General features: G+C 40.8%; 1 protein-coding gene across 12 annotated transcripts in view; it reads left to right on the forward strand.

Moving 5' to 3' along the window:
- The window catches only part of TNIK (TRAF2 and NCK interacting kinase), a 317,025-nt gene that overhangs the window by 266,431 nt on the left and 30,689 nt on the right, over positions 1–19,905 (forward strand). For 9 of the 12 annotated variants that reach the window (XM_075068394.1, XM_032783680.2, XM_032783676.2 and 6 more), the window contains 6 exons: positions 25–189; positions 2,169–2,408; positions 5,132–5,238; positions 9,686–9,849; positions 11,997–12,094; positions 19,104–19,288. In XM_075068394.1, the coding sequence (XP_074924495.1) occupies positions 25–189; positions 2,169–2,408; positions 5,132–5,238; positions 9,686–9,849; positions 11,997–12,094; positions 19,104–19,288 (959 nt within the window). The remainder of the gene's footprint in view (positions 1–24; positions 190–2,168; positions 2,409–5,131; positions 5,239–9,685; positions 9,850–11,996; positions 12,095–19,103; positions 19,289–19,905) is intronic. The other 3 variants (XM_075068396.1, XM_075068395.1, XM_075068393.1) reach the window with 1 other exon arrangement.

A 19,905-nucleotide genomic window follows, 5' to 3' on the forward strand; every position in this document is an offset into this window, starting at 1 on the left:
GATTCTCCTGTTGTGTTGCCTCAGGTAGAGGAACGTTCTCGACTCAACCGGCAAAGCTCCCCAGCAATGCCTCACAAAGTGGCTAACAGGATATCTGACCCAAACCTGCCTCCTCGTTCAGAGTCCTTTAGCATTAGTGGCGTGCAGCCAGCTCGGACACCACCCATGCTCAGACCAGTGGATCCACAGGTATGGTACTTTGGTCCTAGGTCCCTGCAAGTTTAATTATACCAGGAGGCTGGTGGTTCTGGTAAGCGAACCATAACATTTGTGCATTAAAAGGAACGAATTTCTTAACACATGGGTTTCTCAGCTCTAGATTTGTTTGTGAATAAGAACAGCATCTGCATTTACACTAGATGGAATAAAAATAAAAGGATTACAGCTCTCATGCTGCCAAGTATGATCATTAGTTGAAGACAAGGTTGTGTTCTTTCTTCTCCCCTCCATAGTATAACAGCACTGTTAGGTACGTTATGATGTTTTTTTCCTTCCTTTGAAGCATCAGGTATTGGCTGCTGTTGGAGACAAGTTAAAGGACTTAGGTGAACCATTGGTCTGCTCCAGTATGACAGTTCCTTTGTTTCTGTTGGGACACTTTTCCCAAAGTGAAACCACAGAGCTTGGTACAGTGAGCCTAGTATGGCTTGATGTTTAGGGTTATCAGAAAAAGATTTTGCTTCTTTTTCTTCAGTGTTTTTTTTAAACATTCAATTAACATCAATCACAATCATACATCTGGAAAAGCCCGACCACAAGATCCAAAAATACACTTTCACAAGACATCATAAGGCTGTAGAGACTGAGCCCAGAAATGCAGGCACAACTCCTGTGGTGTGAGGGCTCCAAGGGTGTGTCTGCTGGCAGCACTGGATATAAAATCTTTGTCCCAAGTTTGTATGTGGTTTCTACAGGAAAATCCACAAATTAACTGAACTCCGTCTACACGGTATCTGCCTCTACTAAAATCTTTAGTACCACCTGGTGAATCACCAGTGCGATGTGAACTTTAACTTGCAATGTGAGGAAGGCCTTGCAGCATTTTATTTTTTTCAGATAGAGTCCAGAATTAAACAAACAATAAACATCCCACTCTCCATAGTCTTTTAATTGACAGAAATTAAATATACTTCACCTGCCTCCTTTAAAGTTTGCAAACCTTATGCTTTTTTTAAAAAGTGACTGGCATTCATTGTCAAACAATTTCATGTATAGACTTTTTCCATTACTAAGATGTTATTGAAAGACTTTTATCATTTCACGCACAAACCCCCATATAAATAAGTGTGTAAATTTGTTATTTACACTGGTAATAGAAGATGCCATTTTATACTGTTTCAAGAGAGCCCTTGGCTAAATCCCTCTAGATCTTGTAAGTGTGAAGGGGTTTAGCACGGGCACTTGCACTTCCATAAGGCTTTTGGGAAGCAGCTGTGACCTGATGTAACCTAAGCATTCTCAGATGAATGAGGTACAAGTGCCATCCTAACTGTAGCACTCCTAAAGCTTGTAAGAATCCCAGGTCTGTTGGACAGGATACTATCAGACTGTGGAGGTTCACACCATTATTGCTTTTTTGTTGTTGTTTTTTAAAGCCATCAGTGCTTCAGACTTCCTGGAGACTGAAGCTGTTTCTTCGCATTTATTTTTTCCGTCATTTTTTCTTTATTTTTTTATTAAAAACCCTAGGAAATTTCATACCAGAATCATTAGGGTAATGTTAAAGTTGCATGGCTCAGAACTTAAAAAACCAGGAATGCCATGTTAAGGTTTCTAATGCAACCTTAATTATGCTGCCTTGTGTATTTGAGGTTATAGAAAAAAACCCGTGATTTATGTATATTGTATTATTTGAGAAATAATATGTGAGCATGTATATAAAGACTATTGTCATGCATATGCAAAAGTAGTCAGAGTAAAGGTTACATGTGCAACCCTAACTTTGGCATTTCCTGACTTTAGAATGCTGAACTATGCAACTTTAATGTTCTTTTAAGAAAGTTTTCATATGGAGTTTGTATAAGAAGCCAGAAAGGCCTGAAACCAAAACACAATGCAGATTTCAAACCAAGGTGTTTTTTTTTTAAATACATTAGAACTATTGAGATTTTTTTTTTAAATTTTTTAAACATTTTATGCTGATGGTTTTGTTTTGACTTGATGCTTAGATTCCACATCTGGTCACTGTGAAATCCCAAGGAACCTCTTTGTCTGGCTCTCAGTCACTGCACGAACAACCCTCAAAGGGAATTGCTGGGTTTCAGGAGGCTCTGACGGTGACCTCTCACCGCACTGAGATGCCAAGGCAGAACTCGGACCCCACCTCAGAAAACCCTCCTCTCCCCCCTCGCACTGAAAAGTTTGACCGAAGTTCTTGGTTACGACAGGAGGAGGACGTTCCACCAAAGGTAACATTTGTATTGCTCCTAACTTTGAAAGCTTGAAAGAGGCAATCTCAGAGCTCATCCCCTCAGCACTGCTCAGCGCTGCAATGCAGGGGACAGAAATTTGAGGCTTCTTTCTGAACCGGTGGAGTTCACATCCTGTTAAATTCAGGGACTGGTCCTATGCAGTGCTGTGCATCTCCTGCATAGTGCTAAGCATGAGGGTGCTCAGGACTTCAGAGATGTTCAGCAGTTTGCAGGTTTGGCCCTCAGCTGGTATACAGTTTTTTTTTCTTATTACCACTATATGTGTAAATCTTGTGATATACTACAAAGAAAATTCTCAAGCCCAGGTTGAATCCAGAACAAATCAACATCTATTTTCCCTTGGGGAAAAAAATGATTTCTGATTAAATTGAATTATTTAGGAACATAAAATTTGTCATACTCAGACCACTGGTCCTTCTAGTTCAGTGTCCTGCCTCCAGTTGTAATCAATACCTGATGGAAGATTAAGAGCTCCAGCAGCTTTATACGTTCAATGACATTATGGCAACATCTGGCAGTACCTCTTTAATTAAGGCTCTTCTATTACGGTAGTTCAATTGCATTGTTCATAAGCTTTTTTGCAAGGGACTGGGGGTGGGTGGGAATGAATTATAACTCTGCTGTTAAAAATTTTCTTGAAATGGAATCAGCTCTCAGCTCAGGAGGATATATGCAAAGATAAAGGTATTGCAAATTGATTAGAGACATGGAAGTAAACAGTATTTTTCCATGATTTAAATGCAGTTTTGCTGTGCTCTAGCAAATAAGCAACTTGCATTTTAAAATAAAGTATCTGCTATTTATGTATGGGAGCCATCGTGTATTGTGTCAGCATACAATACTGTTTACACTTTTGGCTACCATCTTATTGAGAGGATCCATTACCGCTTACCTGAGGGAAGAGTAAGCTGGCAGTAATTTCTAAATATGATAATCCTTTCGTGAAAACACCTCTCTTGATGCTAACGCTCTGACCAGTTACCATGCAGTGTCTCGCTTTTCCTTACTAATGTGATTCAGAAGATGTCAGCTGCCCAACTCTGGCAACATCTGCTACCTCCAGTGTTTTTGGAATTCAATCAGTTGACATTCAGTCCTGGCACAGGACAGTAATAGTGGCTGTTGTATGTTCTACTCAGAGTAATGGACAGCGGTGGGCTGCCTGATCATCCTATCAGTGTCCTTCAGTACTACCACCATTGGGAAGTGCTGCCGACTCTTCTGGAGGACTTGGCAGGGATGGATAGGAGTTGCTCTGAATTGTTTTCATTCATTGTCTACCGAAAGGTTAAGAAGGGTAATTGCTGTCCACCCAGAGTTCTCACTTGCAGAGTCTCTTAAGGGCAGTCTTGTTGGCCCTCTATGTGAGGAAATTGTTAGAGCTTGTGAGATGGGCCATAGTGTCTGCAATATGCTATTGATACCCATTTCTTTTTGCTGAGCCAGGGCAAGCTGTTTCCTTGGTTACCTAGTATTTGCTGGAGACATTACAGGAACATGGATAAAAGCTAGCGGATTTTTGGTTGTCATACCTGATTGGATCATAGGCCTTTGTGGTCCAGTGCCTTGTGTCTGATAGTTTTCAAAACCAGATGCTCTAGAAGAAGATGCAAGAAGCTCAAAAAAAGACAATTAGGGAATAATCTATCCATGGAGTTGGTTTCTTCTTAATCTAACCACTTATTGCTCGCTATGCCCTGAAACACGAAGACATCTGTTTCTTAGCATAAAATAATTGTTTAAACTATCAAACATAATTGTGGATCTTCCCATTATTAATACAATATCTAATCCTTTTTTAAATCCTACTAAGCTTTTGGCTTCTGTCTCATCTTGTGGCAGGGAGTTCCACAGGTAAGCAATTACCTTAGTTCTTATCCTACAACATCCTCTATGATACTGATTTGTAACAGGCACACAGAGAGCTCTAAATTACAGCGGAGTGTGTCAAAGTCAAGGTTCCAGCCTTGTGTAAAAAGGTGCTGAGTTCAGAAGCCCTTATTTGCTATGGAATGTTGTTTGTTCTGGGATATCTGAGGTGATCCATCTTAATTTGAACATCTGGTTTTCAGTGATGTCTGGCTTTCAGCTAATTGTACAGCTGAAATTACTGAGGCCAAAAAGTCATGTGACTTGATCAAGGTAGTTGAATGGCTCAGCCTGGATTCCACACAGGGACCTTCCTTCTTCCCATCCCTTGTCTTTGACCGCTAGGCAGCATTACCTCTGTGGTATTATTGCAATACAATTTATTTTTACCTGAACAAGTAGCTCTAAAAGCTGCTACATTTGAGCTTGCTGATTAGTCCAGATTTTAGGACTGTTCTGTTTTGAATATGTTTTTTGTTAAATTTGGTGTATACCTAATGTTTTATATAAACCTCACTGCTTGATATTAACACCTGCCTTTTTTTAGACTTCAGGTGACTGTCCTGTCAGAAAAGGCCCTGCCCTACGAGGGATAAAATAAATGACTTTTCAGGTCTTTCCTGTCTCAGATATCTATGATTCTTTGTACGTGCCAACAACTTTGTGTTTTATAACTGCTGTAAATATTTCATATCTCTCCGTGGAAAAGTAATTACACATCCAGCTAGAAAACCTGCCGAAACCTGATCTTCCCCCAAATTCAGGAAGAGAATATCCAAGTTCAATTGTACAGTCCTAATAGCTTTGACTCTTTTTCAATTTTCTTTCAGGTGCCTCAGCGAACAACTTCCATATCCCCCGCACTAGCTAGAAAGAACTCCCCTGGGAATGGTACTGCGTTGGGAGCTAGATTAGGATCACAGCCCATCAGAGCAAGGTACAGAAGGCCACGTGGGAAAGGGAGAAAAATATTAATGAATCCGTCTCTTAGTTTTATAATTTTCTTCCTAGTGCCCTGGTTTGCAAGTTTCACAAAGGAAGCAGGTACACTGGGTCATGAGCCAATGCCCGCTGAATTTAATGGACGGATTACCACAATCTATGTACTGCTGTTGGGGGAAGCAGAGAGTCTGATCGTAATAAACAAACACTAAACCAATTATTTTAGGCCCCAGATTGGCCCTCATTGGAATCAATGGCAAAACTCCTAGGATGCAGTCTTTAGTCTTCTTGTCAATCTAGTCAAAATTTAAAAAATAATTAAAGCACTCTCTACTCTCTTTTAATATGGATTTGCTGATAAACTACAGTCGCTTTGCATCTCCGCCATAGCTCGATGATATATGAGGTTTGCATTAATTAGAATTGTACAGTGTCACCAAAGGCTGTAAACATTTGGACTCTGGGACTCCTAATATTATCTGTGCAAAATCCTAATGAGTTGACATTTCTATGTTGTTAGACTTTGCAAGATTTCTAGCTGAATGCAGAAGATGCTCTGGACTCTCAGCTACTACTAGTGACTTGATTGGGAATTTTGCCATAACTCTAGGGGAAGCAGGATTTGCTCTTCTCAGCTCCTTCCTGCTGCACACTGAGTGCTCCAGCCTACCTGAGCCTCTTCAATAGGCTCAATGGGGGCGTTGATAGAGACAGAAGTTCCCTGTAAAGAGACAGAGGGGAACAGGAAGCAGGAAGAAGAAACTGTGGCAAATAAGAGCTGTAGTGAACAGGAAGCTGCTGCCAGAGACCCTGCCTGGGAGAAAGGTTGGAGCCAGGAAACCAGAGCCAGAAAGCTGAGCTCTCACTAGGAAGGTCAGGGAGTGGCAGCTTCTTGGGGAACAGACTGAGACAGAAGACAAACTCTGAGTATGGTAGAAGATGCCAAAGCTGAGTATAAACCTGTGATGTGGTGATGGACTTCATTTTGGGACTCTGAGGACCGTTTTTGAACTGTTTCTGGTATGAAACCAGCCCCAGGCATAGGTGGAGTTTTTAAGGGGCCTTGGAAAGGAAAAGAAAGGTAGGGTGCCACAGAGCCACCTCTGACCTTGAGGGGGTGCTCAGAAGGTGGCCAACCCTATTACAGTTTGCTTTTAGTCACCTCCATTACCCAGGACCAAACCATTCTCAGTTTCCCAAAACAGAATCTCTCACTATTAGTTAACTGTGCCCTAAAGGTTATTTTTTTAGAAGCAAGGAATATTCTAATACATAGTCACAACACGACGAAGAACCAACACTTAGAATAACGATGATACCATTGGACTGTTTGACTCAAGTAAGGGTGTCCGGTTTTTCTATCAGACTCAACGACCTGACCGCAGTTGGTATAGATAAATGTATCTGTTGCTAAAGTTTTAAAAGAAGTGTCATCAACCAGATAACATCTTAGTCAAGGCAACACCAGCTATACCACATAATGTGAAGTTCCACAACTGTTCAACTGCAGTTACAATAACGCCAAAAAGTATATTAAGTTAACCATTCGATGCAGCAATACCATTTTTATATCTTCTCTTCTTGGCCTTTCATTCCTCACTACTTTTCTGGATTCCTTCCAGCTTTGTATAAACTCTAATTTTGTATTGAACATTATTTTAATTGTTATTCTATTGTAACCTATACAGGCCATTTCCTTGATAGGGTTGCCAACTTTCTACTCGCACAAAACCAAGCACCCTTGACCTGCCCCTGCCGCACCCCTTCTCTGAGACCCCACCCTTGCAGTGCCATTCCCCCCTCTGTCAGTCACTCGCTCATTTCCCCACCCTCACTCACTCGCTGGCTTGGGGTTGGGATGTGGGAGGAGGTGAAGGCTCCGGCTGGGGGTGCGAGCTCCGGGGTGGAGCCAGAATGAGGAGTTCGGGGTGCAGAAAGGGGCTCTGGGCTTAGGCAGGGGGTTGGGATGCCAGAGGGGGTGCAGGTTCTGGACGGCGCTTACCTCAAACAGCTCCCGGAAGCAGCAGCATGTCCCACCTCTACATGGAAGCACTTACAGGTGGCTCTGCGTGCCGCCCCGTGGGCAGGTGCCACCCCCGCAGCTCCCATTGGCCGTGGTTCCCAGCCAATTGGAGCTCCAGAACTGACAGTTGGGGTGGGGGGCTCCACACTTGTGCCTAGGAGCCGGAGGAGGGGACACGCCAACACTTCTGGTAGCGGCGCGGAGCCAAAGCAGGCAGGGAGCCTGCCTTAGCCCCGCTGAGCCACCAACTGGATTTTTAACAGTCTGGTCAGCTATGCTGACCGGAGCCACCAGGATCCCTTTTCGACTGGACGTTCCAGTGAAAAACCAGACACCTGGCAGCCCTATGCACAGAAAGCTACTATCAGTCTTCACAAGCATGTTAATATTGCTGTTATCTTCTTAATAACTTCCTGTGAAAAATCAAGGTACACTGGACAGTAATTCTGCATAATAGTCAATCAAAGCAAAATCCAAATAAAACTGATCCTGCCAAGAAATCATTTATGGCAATGGGACTTTGCACAGTAAATACAATTTGTGCTGTTCTGAGCACTGGCTAAATTATTCAAGATCACTTATATCTCATGTGTTACGCACATCTTAGACTGCTTATGCAGTGACTTTGATTCCTGATTACATATTATATAATGGAGAAGTATTGCCACATGTTGTTCTCAGTACTTAGGGTCTGGCTTGAACTCCATATAACAAGTTTCCATTCATTTATAGAAAGACTTTGAATAATAAAATCAGTTAGCCAAAATATTGTGTAAAAAGGTATTGTACAATGCTGCATGAACATATTTTCTGTTGCCATTTAAGTGTCATCCAACCCTGAGAAAAGTTGGTTGTGTCTGTAAATCAAAACCACTTTTTTTTTTATTTAAAACTTCTCATGTATTCGCAAGAAAGAGTGAGACAGAAGAAGAGAAATGATAAAGTTGGCAACTTATGTGTCAGGTTTCAGCCTCTTGCAATTTGAAATGACTGAGATATGAGACCATGAAAATCTGGGAATGTTGATGCACAGCAAATATACTTTGCAGTCACGTTGCAAATTTTAGCAGCGGAATAGATATTGTGGAAAAATAGCTAATCTGCAAGCACCTACTTTTTAAAACAGAATATTTTTAACCATTTAAAATTAAATAACTTTTAAATTGCAGTTTTTGATTTTGTTTGGTTTTTGTAGTTAAGGCCAGTTGGTATAAATTTTGCATAGCCCCATTGACTTCAGTGGCACTGAATGGTGATGGTATCAGGATTAGCTCTGCCATCCCTGGCTTTTCCTAGAGCAACAAAATACTAAAGCCAGTAAAAAATGTTTGTTGGGGTTGTGAGGACATGACCAATTCCAGTTTGCCTACCACAGCAAAACCCTCTATCTGGCCCTGGCTGCTGTGTCAACTGGTTGTCTTTTAGTTTCTGGAAACTACTAGTTAGTGATAGAGGAGGAATTTGCAAAAGCACCTAAATGCCTAAAGTCAATTGGATCTTGTCTTCACTAGGAAAAAACGATGTGTTCTCAACTCGAGTTAGCTAACGCAAGGTAACTAACTCGAGGTGAAATTTTAGTGAAGACAAAGTAGTTGTCAGTTTTCATTCATGATAGCATGTTGAGTTAAAGACTGTGGGGGGAGCAGAGCATTTGCCTTGATCTGCTCATTAAAAGTACAAATTGCCTTGTCTTCGCTTGGATTTTACCTCATGTTAGTTACCACATTACCTAATTCAAGTTAAGACCACACCTTTTTTCCTAGTGCAGATGCATCATTAGTGTCTTACCAGACTAAGTCTCAGGGCTTGTCTTCACTACTGGGGTAAGCGGAGCTAAGTTACGCTACTTCAGCTACGTGAATAACGTAGCTGTAGTCGACGTAGCTTAGGTCGACTTACTGCGGTGTCTTCACTGAGCTCCGTTGAGGAGAGACACACTCTGGTCAACTTACCTTAATCTTCTCAGGGAACTGGAGTGCTGGAGTCGATTGGAGAGTGCTCTGCCATCAGTTTAGCAGATCTTCACTAGATCCGCTGTATCGACACCCGCTGCATTGATGGCAGCAGCGTTGATCTCCCGGGGAGTGAAGACAAGCCCTCACTGTCTTGCAGTGGGATGTAAGCTCTTGAGTCATGTAAGCACTTTTGAAAAGTCACTTCAATGAAAATTTTACCCAGAATTCTTAGGCTCTGAAATGCACAGAATTATACAGTACTAAAGCTACCACAGTTGTTTTGTCATCTTGTATTTCATGTCACCATGGTAGATCTGATCCTCTCATGTCAACTTTGAAAGGACCTGCTGCTTTAGTAACACTAATCTGTTATATAGCTTCCAACTGAATGAAGACTTTCTCCCAACTCTCCAGAACATTTACACCATCTAACTGCAGTTTTCCTTCATTCTGATGTGCAATAGTAACCCTGACCTGAGGAGAACTGAGCCCATCATTGAGAGTCCCCTACAGAGGACCAGTAGTGGCAGCTCCTCCAGTTCCAGCACCCCCAGCTCCCAGCCTAGTTCCCAGGGAGGATCCCAGCCTGGTTCCCAAGCTGGCTCCAGTGAACGTAATAGAGTTAGAGGTGAGATGACTTCTTTTTTAAACTGCTCTTTGGGCCTTGATCCTGTAGCCTTTCTCCACTCCTTTGGCAAGTCACTTAACCTCTCCCTGGATCTGATCTGATCTCATGTGTGTGAAAAGCTGATTTTAAATAGATCCACTGAAGCTATGGAGTTGCACCTGATTTTAGACAACTGTTTTTTTCCTGAGATTAGGTTCTGCTCCTACACCTTAGTTTCTTCCCTTCTAACATGGAGATGCTTACTCACCTTTTCACAGTGCTTTCAGATCGTCGGCTGTGTTTGTACAGAACTTTATTTATTTATTATCTTAGCGTTTTGCAGGCAAAGTGACTACAAGTTTTGGTCCAATATTCTATATGTATATAGTTCCAAAATCCTCCTATAGAAAGAGGTAGGAATTCTGTGGTAGTGAAATATAACTAATTCCTCATTCACTTTTTTCTTCTCGAATCCAAATTCAGCTTTTTTGGGGTGTTTTACTTCATTTGTGTGCAGTGAGCATTCCAGGGCATAGAGAAGTGAATTAAGCCATTCCTTTTAAAAGTCTTTCAGAACAGAACCGTGTTTACCCTGGGTTTACATTCCCGGCTGATTTGTTTCCTGGCATCGTATAGTTGTTGAAGATCTTCTTCTTTTTCCCCATCAAATCGCAATAGCAGTTGCCAAAGCACATCCAGCCAGTTTATCTATATTTCTCTCACAGTGCTGGAGTATAAATCCACAGACTAAAGCACATTAAAACAAGTGCTGCACCCAGGCTCTGAATTTTTTATGACTTGACTGTAAGTTTATGCAATATTTATGGAGCCACATTGGTCCCAGGATATGAGAGAGACAAGGTGGGCAAGGTAATATCTTTTATTGGACCAACTTCTGTTGGTGAGAGGGACAAGCTTTCGAGCTTAGCTCTTTGGGTATGAGCAAGAGTTCTGGGTAAGCTCAAAAGCTTGTCTCTGTCTCACCCACAGAAGTTGATCCAAGAAAAGACATTACCTCACCCACCTTGACTGTAAATTGGCATGTCTCTTGTTAAAATAATCACTCCTCTAGGTAGTCAATAGAAGTAATTTATCAGCAGTTGTTCTGTTTTTGGTTTTTAGTTAATGAGGAATTCTATGAGTAATAACCTCCTTGCTATATCAGATAACACAGTGCTTCTAATTTATCATATGCCCAGCTCCTCTGCAGAGTGAATGTTACTTTAATAGAAAAAGGATAAGAATGTTGAGTGTGCCATATATAGGGATTAGATTTAGTTATAAATTCTCTTGCTACACTGAGAGAGGACAATGCAATAGAGCTATATCGTGGAGAGCCCGTTTCAAATAAACTGCATGGCAACAGGCTTTACAGAGTCCCGTAATACAATTATAAATTAAATAATGCAATGGCCGAGGGAGAGAGGATTTGAGCTGGTTTCAGTTAAGCAGTAGATGAGGTACAGAGAAACAAGAAAGGATTTTCCAAACAAGAGGCAACAGATGCTGTAGGGGTGGAAACCATGGCAAGATAGTTTGGCGTGACAATGCAAGGCTACATAGAGTTATGATCAAACCATGGCTCTGGGAGGACCTTTTCTGACTTTGCCAGTGTCACTCTATGGCCTCGGGCAAGTCACCCAGGGCCAGGCTGTCCATGACCCATATGTAAGAGTACTGCAAGAGCCAGGGACCACCTCAGTCTGTGAGCTCAGGAGCACAGGTACTGCTTGTTCGCTCTCTCACGCGCTCTCCCTGCATCCCAGAAGGTACAAGTCACCACCAAAGGAGACCTGCCATGGGCTGTCCCCATTCTTTACAGGCTCACTACCAAAGGACGGTGCAGCTTGCTCGCTCTTTCTCTCTCTTGACCAGTGAGTGAGGTGAGATAGAAGGGGCTCTAGAAGTGCAAAGTGCTGTTTGATGTTTGATGGTTTGTTTCTTGGACAAGCAGAGGGATCAGACAGGGAGGCAGAGAAACTGTGACTGGATTATGTGTTTTTAAAACCATAGAGGATCATTTTGAACTGGATCCTGAAATGAATAAGGAGCCACTGGGTTTCTCAGAAGTGCCATTGTGCAAAGGTGCACAACGTCATTCTGCATATTCTGCTGCCTGGTGAAAGTCTGTGATCTCCCACTAACAACAGTGATTTGTTTTTGCCCAGGAAACGCCAAACCTGAAGGGTCACCTGTGCTCTCTCATGAGCCATCTAAGATGAAACAGGAGGACAGCAGGGATGTGACGCGACCAAGCCGACCTGCTGTGAGTCTTAAATTATGCCTCGGTGGCATTTGCCACGTTTTTATTAATGGCAATCATATAGCCTTGGAACCCATAGAAAGAGGCAAACGCAGTCCCATCGCCAGTTTTAAGGCTCTAAATCTGCACTATAGCAAGAGTCCACGGGATATATTAATGCATAGAGATTGCATGGTTTACAACAGCCCCAGGCAAGAGAGGAACTTCAGCACAGCTTAATTTTACGCTTTGATGGATCGGGGCCAGGATTTGCATATAGCACACTTTGGCATTGTGTTATCGTAGGGTGATTTCTAGAGCAACCTTGCAGAGGGGGTAGTGCTGCATTCAAAGGCTTGGTACCCAGCCATTGCTAGTCATCCCAGTTGAAGAAAAAACTGGCAGTAATTTCTGTGCACTTTTATTTTATTACTTTTTTGGCAAAGGCTCATGAAAAGCCCTTCCAAAGTCTCTGGTTTAATGTTATGTCTGATGTTTGTATTTTAAAACTGCAGAGTGCGCTGAACTCGATAACCAAATGGATTTCCACTGTTTCTCTCTTTTAATGTGTATTAATGTTTTGTTGATGTTGTTTTTCTTTGCACTTCACAGCGTTGCGCTAACAATTCTAATTTTATTTCTAACCTGCTTGCCCTTCCTCTGGCTTTTTCCTGTCCCGATCTGTTTCCTCTGACGCTGATTAATCTTCCCTTACTCCCAGAGCTATAAGAAAGCTATAGATGAGGTTAGTGATATCTTTTCTTAGTTGGTCATGCCTTTGCAAGGTTGACTAGTTGGAGCTTAATATCAAACCATGTTTTCTTGGTGCTGACATTTAAAAAGGTGGCAATGCTAGCATGGTTCAGATTTCAGATCTGGAAGATGGTATTTAGATACAATGAGCTAATCTAAGGGGGCGGGGGGGATTGATCTGTTAATACATTTTGCTCAGTATATTTGGCTTCACAAAATCCATTTGCAGACCACTTGCACAAAGGCCAAACCAAGAACTGCTGTACTGTGAACCTTCATGAGCAGAACAAATCACTTATCAGTGTTCTGTGGATTTTCTAGGGAATAAACTGAGACTGGAACTTTCTTACCCTGACAAAGGCTGTCTTAATGGATTGCAGCAAAGGCCAGATTCTGCTCTGTTACACCCGATGTGACCCCTTTGGTTTCAATGGGAAGCACAAATTTAGCTAAGAGCAGAATTTCCCGCTTTTCAAATGAAGCCATGTCCTAAAACAATCATTCTTTTTGACAGCGTGTGTCAGGGCTGATGCTCTGAGATTGCATTGCTCTGGCTGTTGCATGGTAACTTTAGGGAGCTGGTTAATCACAGGTGAAATATTAACTTATAATATTATGAGCCAGATTCTCAGCTGGTACAAATTGGCATTGTAGTTAGCAGAGCTGTGCTGATTTACACCAGCTAAGAATCTGACCCTATACCTTTTAAGGCCTTGAGTATACTTGGGGTTTGCACTGATGAATGACAGAACCCCAAGTGCAGACAAGGAAAGCAAAGACTTATACTACTTTAGCTTGCCCTGCTTCGGGTAAGCACAACTGATCCAAATCGCTGGTTTTCTTGCCTACGTGTGGGTTTTACACAAGCGCAGCTATACCGATTGCAGCTATACCATTGGTTGCCATTGGATCTAATCTCAAGTATAGACAAAGTGCCAAGTTAGCATTTAAGGGGAGAAAACAGGGCCAGATTCCAGTGACTTTGCTCATGCTGAGTAGTACCTTACTCTACTGGTACCCCCACTGATTTCAGTGGGACTGTAAACAGAACAAAGCTGCTACTCAATTGGGTAAGGATCTCAAAGTTTCACCCTTTAATAGCAGTTCAGAGATCCTCATTTTAGAACATAAGAACAGCCATACTGGGTGAAACCAATGGTCCATCTAACCTAGTATCCTTTCTTCTCCCATGGGGAGATATTTTTGTTTTAAAAATATCAAAGTTAAAAAAAACAATCTTTATCATGTGAATTTGGTGGTGACGTGTTAAAACACACTTGCTGAATGGAAAACCATTTGTATTTTATTGGTAGTGTAAACTCCCCTGGGTTCATTTTAGGACCAAAAAACCTGGTACTTCCACTTCTTTAGAAAACGGTTAGTAGACATGGAGTTCAGATATTTCAGAAGTGACGGTGGAATATGGAGTCCTTTGCTCCTGAGCAGTGATTTGATTGTCTCTGTCTGATTCTGAGTGATGAAAACTTCACCAAACATTGCCACAATTTGTTGGCAGCCTGAATGAAAAGAGCAAGGATTCAATGGATGTGGATTCTGGGATATTCTCTTGCACTCCCTAGAGGAGCTCCATGCAGAATAAGGTTAGAGTACATAAGTGGGCAGTATAGGTTGAAGATTGCACAGTCACTGTCCCTCCTGTGGCTAATGAAATCTCATCAGCTTGGACAGTCATGGTAGCACCTTTTTTGACATACAGATGTCACTTAATGCAGTTGTAATTATGATGCCACAAAATATTTTTAGTTAATACATCAGAGCAGGAGTGAATTTATACTAAATAATGCTAATAAAAGGCCCAATCCTGCCATGTGCTGAGCAATTCTCTTGTGAGGGCCTAAGTGTATTCAACTCTCCTTCACTTTGGTGGGAGTTAAAGGCACTCAACACTCAGCAGGATCGGGCCCAAAGTTATGCAGTGTTGTCAGGCAAATGCAGCAAATCTTCAGAGCTGGTTTGCGAGGTGGCTGCTTCTTGCCAGGTTCTGCACGTGGATTTCACTAATATAGCTGATGAGATCTGAGTTCACCTGAGCTATGTCTATCTTCATATTTAATAACAGGTTTGGAAGCCAACATAAAATCTATCCACCACTTCACCAGTAACCACAGTGCAATTGCATTCAGATAACTGGGTTGAATCTAAAAGGCTCAAAGCTAGTGTTGGTACAGTGATTGTGGCTTGGCAGTGCCAGTCTTACTGCCCATCCATATTTTTAAACACAAAAATTAAGTTATATGAATTTTACACTTCTTACCATATGTAAATATTATTAAAACAGATTTGTACATCTAACAATGTTGAAGTCTTGAATATGTACACAGAAAAGACTGTATTGTCATAGTACATTTCTGATCTAATATTTATGATATGTCTTACAAATATTTGAACATGCACTAACCTCTGTTGTTAACTGCACTGATAACTTGCATTTCTACGTAGTGGTAAGTGACCCCTTTCTAAAATGATTGACTATAAAAAGTAGAAGAAATAAAAAAGAAAACAGCTAGCTAGTTCTCTTGGACTGAACAAGAGCAATGCATTTTGCTTAAGGAGAGAGCTTGCTAATGAAAACACTTCAATCAGTATCCAGACAGGGGCAACATTAATGTAAAATGAGGTCTAAATGAGCTTTGTGATTCTGGAAACTGAACTGACCTGTTTCCAGAAAATATTAAATTTAAGGAACTCTTTGCAGTTAAGAGCAATTTAACTGCACTGATAGTGCTATCTCATATGTTATGCCACCTTCAGTAATAACATTTCAAACATATATTTAGTGCTAACGAGCACTTCCTTTCTAGTTGTTGGATGGGGTAGGGGAGAGGGATTGGTCCAAGTTTGAGGCAATGAATCAGTAAAACCTTACAAAGTGATTATCTAGAGAAAATGAGAGCATCAGAGAATTAACCACCCCACGGCAGAGCCTAAACTGGAAAATATTGATTATCTCATGGTATTGTCTGACACTGAGAGTATTATTGCTACTTCCATTTCAAAATTGGATATTAAAAACTAATTAAGACGGTATTAATCAATACTTGTGAACTATCTGTTGATGATGGCTGTGGCAGACTGATAATATATTTATGTTAATCAACTCTTTGTGTCTGGCTGAAGGATTGTAACACTCCCAGACTTTTCTAACATTGAGCGATGTTACATGCTTGTTTTCTAAGCACTAGGTTCTGTCACTATTACTTGAGGTTGTACCTTACCCTGGGAGCAATATGATTAATTTAATAATAGAATAAGTTACTGTTCAGTGTCTTCAGGGATGGTCAGATGGCCCTAAGAAATCAGAGTTCCGTGCTCAGATTTAAATCTCTTGGTTGCTGCAGTTTGTGGGCAGAGATAATGTGGATGCAATTTAATATGCACAGTTACCTTTGCTTGGAAATTGCAGGTGTGAAAATGGAGGCCAGTTTTTATCTGATCTCTTGATACTTGGAAATAATTGGTGCTAGTCCTAAATTGTAGGGAGAATTACAACTTTAAAAGAGATGCTGTGTTGCAGTTTTCTTTTATACTGCTTTAAAAAATTGGGGGAAATCTAACCAGTTCAATGAAAAATGATTACTAAATGAATAGGTTTTTGACTATAGATTGAAAACGTCTTTAGATAGTTCAAATCTTCATCTACTCTTATTTCATCAGTTTAAGAAAACCAAACAAACAAGCCATAGAAGCTGTTTGTTTAATTAGTCGTCATGATTATGGATTTGACTATATTTCAGTCACCACTTAAATACCATGTTCTCTCTTTAGTCATAATAAAGATCCTTTCTTAAGGAACGGGCAACATTTTTGTTTTTGTGAGAAATGTAGCATATCTGAAGCAGTGTTGCCTAATGGATAGAACACTAGACTGGAATTCAGGAGACCTTGGTTCTATTCCCAACTCTGCCACTAGTCTGCTGGCTGACCTTGGGCAAGTCACTTTCCCTCTCTGTGCCTCAGTTTTCCTATCTTTAAAATGGGGATAATGACTCATCTCCTTTGTAAAGTGCATGGAGATGTATACATGAAAAAGCACTATAGACAAGCAAGGTATTATTTCCTGTAAAACAGAACCTGAATTTTAATTTTATTTTACTTTCCTGGTATTTATGGGACCTGGTCAAAGCCCACTGAACTCAGTGAATCTTTTCATTGACTTTAATGGGCTTAGAATCTGGCCCTCTATTTTCAGTTATGAACCCCAAACCATGCTCTTTAATATGGAATATGTTCTTATCTATTTCTCAAAGCGTGGATGAGATGATGTATGTCAATAATACACTGACCTAACAAATGATCCTCACGTTTCTTCTGTGGCCATGTTGCATGTGCTTAATGATGGCGAGGCACAGAAAATTGTGAGAGGAAAAAGCCCTTCGCAGAAGTGGATGTTTTGCTGCCGCAGAAACCAGAAGTGTATCTATAGGAACTGCCAAAATCTAAACTTGGTTACACTGACCTCAGATGAATTTGGTATCGTTGCATGGGAGTAAATCAAAGGGGTTATAGTTGCTAGTCAACAGGGTGTAAGCGGGAGCACCATGTAGGCATGTCCCCATATTAAGTCATTGCACTGATATAAAGACTGCTGAGCTAAAACCATGATGTTAATAAAAATCGCCTCTGAAGTGTGAAGGTCGTGCTGTTTTTTTTTTTACCCTTCAAATGATTGATAGTTTCTGATGGTTTCTCATTGCAACAGGCACCAATTAAGTCTGACTTTAGGGCAAATTTAAATGTCAATAAAGCATTTTGGTTGATCTGTGTGGAACTGGGGATGAATGATTACTTATTTCACTTAACGCTGTGAGGGCTTCATTTTGAGTTTCTAATCCGAATGATGCCCAAAGAGTTTATTAAGTCCTTAAGCCAGGAATAACAAACAACTAAAGTAAAATTTGCTTTGCAAAATATTACAGTTTCTCTATTAAAAAATAAGTTAAGTTTTCAGTCTCAATTATATATGTTTTTCATATTTTTTTCCTCTGCTGCCAAGGGGTAAATTTTAAGATCTCTCTGTACAATTTTAGTTAATATTGTTATCCTAGTCACTCTGCTGGAACAGTATACTGGAAATTTGTGGAATGCAGTAGAGAGAGAATATGGCCATAAGAAAATTGTGGAATTTAGTATTTTTCAATGAGTTTCTTTCTCCCTAATCCTTTATCTCTGACCGAATACATTGATGGCTACATCGGTCACTAATATAGGGAGAAATGGTAAGACTGACAATTGCAATGCGTTGTTTGTCATGTGCATGCTTTGTGCAATAGAGTACTCTAACCCATTCTAATTAGAGCTCTCATACTTTTTTTTTTGCCCTACTGCTTCCCCCTGCATTGCTATAAAAGCATGTAAGATAATAAAAAGTCTATTTTCTACACGGTGCCTGCAATGTCCCTTGTTCTTAAGTAACTGTCTATTTTATATAACTGTCAGGTCTAAGGTTTCATCAAAGTCATGGTAAACTGAAAAATGACTCTTTTATTTATTTTATTTTTTTATGACTTCTACTTCTTTTTCATCTTTTCCTTAATTTTCAGGCTAGGAGGTATAGTATTGCATAAAGAGTTTAAGCTATTTCTGCCGAGGGCTTTTTTTTTTTTAATTGTTGTGGTTGACTCAGAGCCATGACTCAAAAACTTCATCAAACTTGGTGCTGCAGTGAGCTGAGCAGTTTGACTCTGATGCTGTGTCACTGCTTCCTGGCAACTTCCTGCCAGCTCAGACTGATAATTGAAACAGATCTAGCCTTGGGGATTGCACCATTCTGTCGGAAATGTGGCCATTGCTTTCTTTCCAATGAGATTTATAACAGAGCAGATACCATTATGGTGTGTCTTTGAGAGGCTCAGAAGAAGACAGGTTTGGAGAATTTCTCCTGCAACACTCTCCCTTTGAAATAACATTGTTTTCCAGTTTACTATGATGGTGACTGAACATCACCTTTTCAATAAATATAATTTTGACATGTATATACATATGTGTTTATATATGTACACACACACACACATATACATACAAACATATTAAAACAGGTTGGCTATTGATTTTCAACAAGCATAAAGTCAGTTTCATTTTGTTTAATAAATGCTACACGCTACAAACATTGTTTTATGTTTGTTTGATGTTTGTAATAATTCTGTTACGCTATTTCTTGTTGCTCGTGCTGTAGCCTTGGCTTTCAAAGAGATATGTGAGACACTTTTCTTGCTTTAAATACAATTCATGTTGGCTTTTAATTTTTTTTGCCTCCCCTTAGGACCTGACTGCGTTAGCCAAAGAGTTGAGGGAACTGCGTATCGAAGAGACCAATCGCCCTCTGAAAAAGGTGACTGACTACTCTTCCTCCAGTGAGGAATCAGAAAGCAGTGAAGAGGAAGAGGAGGATGGTGAAAGTGAAACACACGATGGGACAGTGGCTGTCAGTGACATCCCAAGACTTATGTAAGAGACCAATTATTTAAGGGCAAGGCTGTGAAATTGCAAAATGTTTATTTCCTCAGGAAATCATAATTTTACCTTGATGCACAACAGTTCCCAAACTGGTCCATGGGCCACTGACAGTCCGCTGGCCCCTGCTGGTAGTCTTTGGAGAGTTGGCAGGTCACATGGGCTAGCTCCTCCTCCTTGCTGCCATGTGCTTCACTGTCTAGGCTCTTCACCAAGAATTTTAAGTTAAAAATACATCAATGCTTCACTGATTTTACTTTCCATGTAGGCAATTGCAGTCATTATAGTTGCCACAGTGCAGTCGTGAATGGGAAGACAGAGGACCATAGGACACTCTCTGCTAAGATGCGGTCTGCATTGTGGAAGAGTTTGAGAACAATGTAATATTGCACTGACCTTCCTATTCCTATTGCTTCTGGTGTGGTGGTGCCAGTATTCCATCTATCTGAGTTCAGTGAGTGGTCCGGGAGCACACTCACAACTTTGGATGATTCATTGACTCTGAAAATCAGTATTTCATAAGCCCAATTGGAAAGTTATTTACTGGGAGAGATCAAATTCTCAGCATTGCACTTAAATTAATGGGCCTGATCCTACTCCCATTGAACTCA

This window comes from Chelonoidis abingdonii, chromosome 8, assembly GCF_003597395.2.
Source record: "Chelonoidis abingdonii isolate Lonesome George chromosome 8, CheloAbing_2.0, whole genome shotgun sequence".
Lineage (NCBI taxonomy): Eukaryota > Metazoa > Chordata > Testudines > Testudinidae > Chelonoidis > Chelonoidis abingdonii.